Consider the following 6,836-nt stretch of genomic DNA (forward strand, 5'->3'; position numbering starts at 1 on the left):
TCCTTTGACTTTTAAGGAATTGACTATGGAAGATCTAGAAGCTGCTCCTGCTAAACTTGATGATTATAAAGCAGAAGTAAAAGATCCTTTAGAGGATTTTAATGTAGGAACAGAGGAAAATCCTAGAATTCTTCATGTATGTGCTGCTTTACCTGATGAAATGAAGGATCGTTTGAAGTACTTGTTGTCTGAATTCAAAGATTGTTTTGCTTGGGATTATCCTGACATGCCTGGTTTGAATAGATCATTGGTTGAACACAAAATTCCTATAAAAGAGGACTTTGTTCCATATCAACAAATTCCAAGACAGATGACACCGGAAGTTCAAAGAGAAGTAAAGAAAGAAATTGAACGATTATTTAAGGCCAAATTTATTAGGCTTGTTAAATATGTTGAATGGATTTCAAACATTGTTCCTGTAATTAAGAAAAATGGTAAGGTAAGAATATGCATCGATTTTAGAAATTTAAATACAGCATCACCAAAAGATGAGTATCACATGCCTGTTGTAGACCATTTAGTGGATGCAACCGCAGGCCATCGATTTCTTTCTTTTATGGATGGTTATTCTGGGTATAACCAGATATTTATTGCAGAAGAAGATACACACAAAACTGCATTTAGATGTCCAGAATATATTGGATTGTTTGAATGGATTGTTATGGCATTTGGATTAAAAAATGCAGGGGCGACTTATCAGAGAACAATGAATGTGATTTTTCATGACCTAATTGGAAGGTTTATGAAAGTTTACATTGATGACATAGTAGTAAAATCACATACTTTTGATGAGCATATAGACTATTTAAGGCAAGTCTTGATGAGGATGAGACAATACAAGTTGAAAATGAATGCAATGAAATGCGCTTTTGGAGTTACTGCTGGAAACTTTTTGGGATTTCTGGTTCATAAGAAAGGGATTGAGATTGATAAAGATAAGGCCAAAGCTATAATAGAAGCACAGCCTCCCACAAATAAACAAGAACTCCAACAGTTTTTGGGATAGGTAAATTTTCTCAGGAGATTTATCTCCAATTTATCTGGAAAAACTCTTGCTTTTTCCCCACTTTTAAAGTTAAAATCTCAGAAAGATTTTAAATGGGAAAAAGAACATCAGAAGGCTTTTGAGTTTTTGAAGCAATCATTGGTAAGGCCTCCTGTTATGATGCCACCAATAACTGGAAAACCTTTAAAATTGTATATCTCAGCAGGGCACCAATCGATTGGTTGTCTATTGGCTCAAGATAATGAAAGTGGTCATGAACAAGCCATTTATTATCTTAGTAGGAGATTAAATGAATGTGAGATAAAATACAAGCCTATTGAAAAGTTATGTTTAACATTGTATTTTTCTGCTATCAAATTAAGATATTACATGTTACCATCGACGGTACACGTAATTGCACAAACAGATATAATTAAATATATCTTAATAAGGCCCATATTAAGAGACAAACAAGGAAAATGGTTATTATCTTTAATAGAATACGATTTACAGTACGTGCCTCAAAAAGCAGTAAAAGGGCAAGCTTTAGCTGATTTCGTAGCTAATCATCCTAACATGTTAATGGAAAAGGATGAATTTGAGATACATATGATTGAAATAAAACCATGGAAATTGTCATTCGACGGTTCTAAAACTGATAGAGGGGTTGGAGCAGGCGTAGTTTTTACATCTCCAAAAGGGGACTTTTTACAGTTTTCTTTTCAGTTAGATGAAAGCAGGATCTTGACCAACAATCAAGCTGAGTATGAAGCTTTGATTATCGGTTTGGAGATTGCAAAAGAATTGAATATCAGGTATTTAAATGTTACGGGGGACTCACAGTTGGTGATTCGACAGATAACAGGTGAGTATAAGTGCAATCATCCTTTATTAGAATTACAACTACAAAAAGTTAAAATTCTTGTATCATATTTTGATGAAGTGCATTTGCAACATGTCTATAGACTGGAAAATAGTGATGCTAATCAAATGGCACAAATTGCTTCTGGAATTAGGATTCCAGAAGGGCAAAATGAAAAATTAATAAAAGTCCAAAAGAGATTCTTGCCTTTCTCTATCGAAAGAGATGGGAATGATTTTGATATTATGGAAATAAGTTTAGTTGATGATTGGAGGGTCCCAATAAAGAAATTCCTAGAGAACCCAAAGGAGAAAACAGATAGAAATATAAAGCAAAGGGCCATTAACTATGTTATAATGGGCAATGATTTGTTTAGAAAATCTTCCGATGAAGTATTATTGTTGTGTATTGCTAAATCCCAAACAATGATAGTTATGGGAGAAGTTCATGAAGGAACTTGTGGTTCTCATCAATTTGGAGAGAAAATGAAATGGTTACTTAAAAGATATGGCTATTATTGGCCAACAATAAGGAAAGATTGCATCTCTTATGCTAAGGGATGTCAAAAATGTCAGCAATATGGACCCATTCAAAGGGTTCCAGCTTTTCCTTTACAATCAATTGTTAAACCATGGCCTTTTAGGGGGTGGGCAATTGATATGATTGGAGAAATAATTCCTCACTCATCTCAACAACATGAGTATGTAATGGTAGCTACAGATTATTTTACGAAATGGACAGAAGCTATCCCATTGACGAGTGTAGCACAGAAACAGGTAATTGATTTCATCGAAGAGTATATTTTCTGTTGATTTGGTATTCCTGAAACAATTACGCTTGACCAAACATCTGTGTTTAATGGTCACGAAGTAATGACTTATGTTAATTCATATGGAGTAAAAATTTTGAATTCTTCTCCTTATTATGCCCAAGCAAATGGGCAAGTGGAATCTACTAATAAAATTATCAAGAATACTTTGTCTAAAATGATAAATGACAATCCAAGAGAATGGCATAATTTACTGCCAAAAGTGTTATGGGCTTATAGAACTTCAAAAAGGGAAAGCACGAGAGCCACACCATATGAGTTAGTATATGGCCAAGCTGCAGTATTACCCGTCGAAATTAATATTACATCTCATAGAGTTGCTAGGCATTATGGCCCAAATGATGTTGATTTCGAGGAAGCAATGTATAAAGAGTTAGATGGACTAGAAGAATCCAGAATAGATGCTTTAAATAATATACAAGCACAAAAGAAAAATTTAGAGAGAGTTTATAATAAAAGAGTCCATGAAAAATCATTTGCAGAAGGTGATTTGGTTTGGAAGGCAATTTTGCCTTTAGATAAGAAAAAGAAAAGATATTTCGGTAAATGGTCTCCAAATTGAGAGGGACCATTTCGTGTATTAAAAGTACTAAGTGGTGGTGCTTATTAGTTAGAATCTGTTCTTGGGAATGTTCATGAAAGAGCAATCAATGGGAAGTATTTAAAGGCATATTTTCCATCTCCTTGGGAGTTAATCGACGGATAAAAGCGTTAATTGACGAATAGTAATTCATACTTAGGCAAATCATCATTGAAAGCCTATAAACTTAGGCTTGCTTTTCATTCAACATAAGATAAGCGACATTTCCTGCTTACAAAAGGAAGTAAACATAATATTTTCTGTTTTAAAAAGGAAACAGAGCATAGATAAAATCTAACTAATGCCTATAAATCTAGGCATTGACAGGCACAACAGGGTTACCATCAGCATCAATTCGAATGATTTCGAAATAATGTGGGAAACTCCAAGTAACAAAAACATGAAATTTTTCCCAAGCATAGGTTAGGAATGCATGCTCTTTGTCCCTAGCCATTGCCTCTGCGTCCATCTTTATCTTCTTATCTACTAATGGCCTCATGGCCATTACACTCTTTTCAGCTTGAGCCAAGAGATGGGCTCTCTTGTGGTTTTTCTTCTGAAGCCAGTTTCGATGTTTTTTGAACAGAGTTTTTGAGGAATTCGGTGGTAGCTCCCAATTGGAGTGATTTAGGTCTAACACTTTGTTATGAAGTTTAACTACTTTTTCATGTTGAACTTCATAATCAACCCAAAAGGGATCATAGTAAGCAGCAGTGCTGGTCTTCATCCAAAGCCTTATAAGAGGCAGTGCAGATTTAAACCCATGAAGGTGGGTAGTAATAAGGCTGCTCTCATAAAATTGGAGGGTTTCACATGCCCACAAGAAGTTCAAATATGGGACATGTTCTTCCAGAATGTGAATATCTAGAAAGGCAAAAGCAGCCAGTAGCTCTTTGGCTGTATTTTCATCAGAATCTCTGTAAATCGAATACCCTACATGGGCTTGAGATAGTGGGGGGTTATACCTTAATGTCTCCAGTTCTTGAAACCAATCAGGATTCTCAAGAAAGGGAGAAATGTCAGGTTGATCATCAGAAAAGCCATCAGGAAAACATGCCTTTCTCACCATTTCTTTCCAATAAACTTGTTGATTTTTTGCCTTCTCGAAAAGGGATTCATGATTTTCCAAATTGGGCTTGCCACCTGCCTCTGCCAGTTGAAATGGCATTGGCCTATATGGCATAGAAAGTAGTGAATCCAATAACATTGCCAGTGGTTCCTCTCTGACCCAGGGGAATTGATAGCTGACTTTGACATGTGAGCGTCGAATACTTGAGTTGGGGTACAGATGAGGGTTCTCCATTCTTACAACTACCCTTTCAGTGGGTGGTTTAGTACTCCAACTGGATGGAGGATTAGATGGTAAAGGATCATCCCAGCCAGAAATGGCCGTAATGGGAGAAAGTGGGCGATCGACGGCTTCAAAGGAAGACGAGGAGTTGTTTAGATCGATGTCCATGGTTTCAATTTGACTATGAGCAGGAAAAATCACGAAAAGTGAGAAGTCAATTGAGAATAAAAGAGGAGCGATATGCAACCATCCCACAAAGGTTTAATTTATAAAAGAAAAGATTAACAACGGTTCAGTTTCTGAGTAGTTAATCAAAGCAATTATTACGCATGATCATCCCTACTATCAGGAAGTGGAGGAGGAAGCGGTTGGTGTTTCCCACGGGATGTCATTGGTTTATCCAATCGATAAAGAAGTTAAAGTGTAGCCACGATTTATATCCACTATTGAGAAACGGAATAATCGTTTAATGGTTTTATGATTCCCTATGAAGTGACCCTATCATTAGGATTATTTCGAATGCAAAGAAGAAAACAGGTAAGGTTTGGATTTCCCCCATCGATTCTGGACAAGAGTCGTTCAAAGATTCTTGTAATTTTGAGAAATGCAAGAATAAGGTAAGCATACTAAAAATTTAATACAAAGGTTCTTAAAACAAAAGCTATAAAAGCCTGAAAAGTAGGCTAAACATTGCAAAAACATAAGAGATACAACTAAAAAGTGCCTGAAATAGATAGGCCAAAATGATAGTTGTACTAAACAGACTAATTAATGGTTCCTGGACTTAGCTTCTAAGAACAACTTGGAAAAATAGCTCCACTTGCTATTTGTAGCATTGTATTTTTCCTGATATTTCAAAAGGTCAGTGTTGGCCATTGTTATGATGGCTTTAGTCCCTGGCTCGTCACAGGAGATCTTGGATAACTCATGACTGATCAACTCTTTTCGGGCCAATAGAACTTTCTGGTGGTCGTCAAGTTGACTCAAACGGGCAAGAAGGGCAGCTTTTTCATCTTCAATTTGCTGTAATTCATCCTTCAGCTGATGTATATTGCTCCCCATTGTGTCCAATTTGGTTGAAATGTCTGCAAATTGATTGAGAGTATCCTGTTTGTTCTTTATTTCTTTCTGACAGTAAGCTGTTACTGTCAAGCTCTCATTTACAATTGAGCCAAACTCCTCAAGTTGGATTTGCTCAGATAATGGGAAAACCTTCTTGGATATCAAATGATTCATACAGCTAGTAAAAGCTGTAGTGTGATCAGTGGCAATTTCTAACAAAGGAAGCTCAAGCAGCTCATAAAAGGTTTTCATCTCATCTTTTGTCTCTTCACTAAGCTCAGAAGAAGGTGGAGGAGTCAAAGATTCAGAAAACTCAGAAATGGACCTTGAATAGAATTCAGAATATCTCTTAGTTTTGGTCAGCATAAGGTCCAAGTCAGAGGTTGGTGTATTGGCTGTCAAATCTGTATCAGCCCTATCAACAAATGAAGGAGAAGCTATTGGGGTTGTGGGTTTGATGGTCAAATCCTGGGCATCGATTTCTATGTCAATCTGTGGCTGCTCTGGGACTTCAGTAGCCTCAATCGATGGTTCCATAGGCTCCGACATCATTTCTCCTCGAATAGGAGAATGAGTTTCTAATTGTTCAACAAGTGGCTCCGGCACTCTTCCTTCTTGAGCAGGAGAATGAATTTCTGGTTGCTCAACACTAAAAGTCTCCTTTTCTATAGGGGGGTCAACTTCCAAAGTCATAGGAGAATTAGGTACTGAACTCAAAATAAGCTCAGTGATGGGATCAAATGGTAAAACATTTGGAAAAGCTGAATTGTTTCCCATGTCAGAAATTTTGGCACCTTCGTCCGAAATCGATGCTGAACATTTAAAGAAGAAGGGTGTTAAATGAGAGATCAAGTTTATTGACGGAAGAAGAATCGACAGGAGTCAACAGGTTTATAATCGAACCTTTGTCTTTTTCACCTTCATCATCTGATGGGGGTGCCAGGTGAAGCCTTCTCCTTGTTTTCTAAATGTAATAGAAATGAACCAATAAAGGACTGATACATGATATCTAGAGTCCAATAAACTAGTGGAAAAAAAAATGAGATTCTTACCCTTTTAAATGTTACCAATATCTCAGAGTCTTCAGCTATTTCTGACAGACTTGTCTGTCGATCGGGTAAGTTAAGTCCTTTCATTGCATCTGCCATAAGTGGAGGATCTCGCAATGTACTTTGGACTTGTGAGCTCCTAGTTCTTTTCTTGGAGAGAGGAAAAACCTCAGGTTGC

The 6,836-nt window shown here is 36.7% G+C and overlaps 1 protein-coding gene across 1 annotated transcript; it reads left to right on the forward strand.

Annotated features, from left to right (window-relative positions):
- The first annotated feature begins 1,165 nt into the window (after nt 1-1,165).
- LOC131313957 (uncharacterized) lies at nt 1,166-2,659 on the forward strand. The gene has a single exon (XM_058342454.1). The coding sequence runs from the start codon at nt 1,166-1,168 to the stop codon at nt 2,657-2,659; it is 1,494 nt and encodes a 497-aa protein (XP_058198437.1).
- The last annotated feature ends 4,177 nt before the right edge of the window (nt 2,660-6,836 follow it).

Source organism: Rhododendron vialii, chromosome 13a (genome assembly GCF_030253575.1).
Source record: "Rhododendron vialii isolate Sample 1 chromosome 13a, ASM3025357v1".
Lineage (NCBI taxonomy): Eukaryota > Viridiplantae > Streptophyta > Magnoliopsida > Ericales > Ericaceae > Rhododendron > Rhododendron vialii.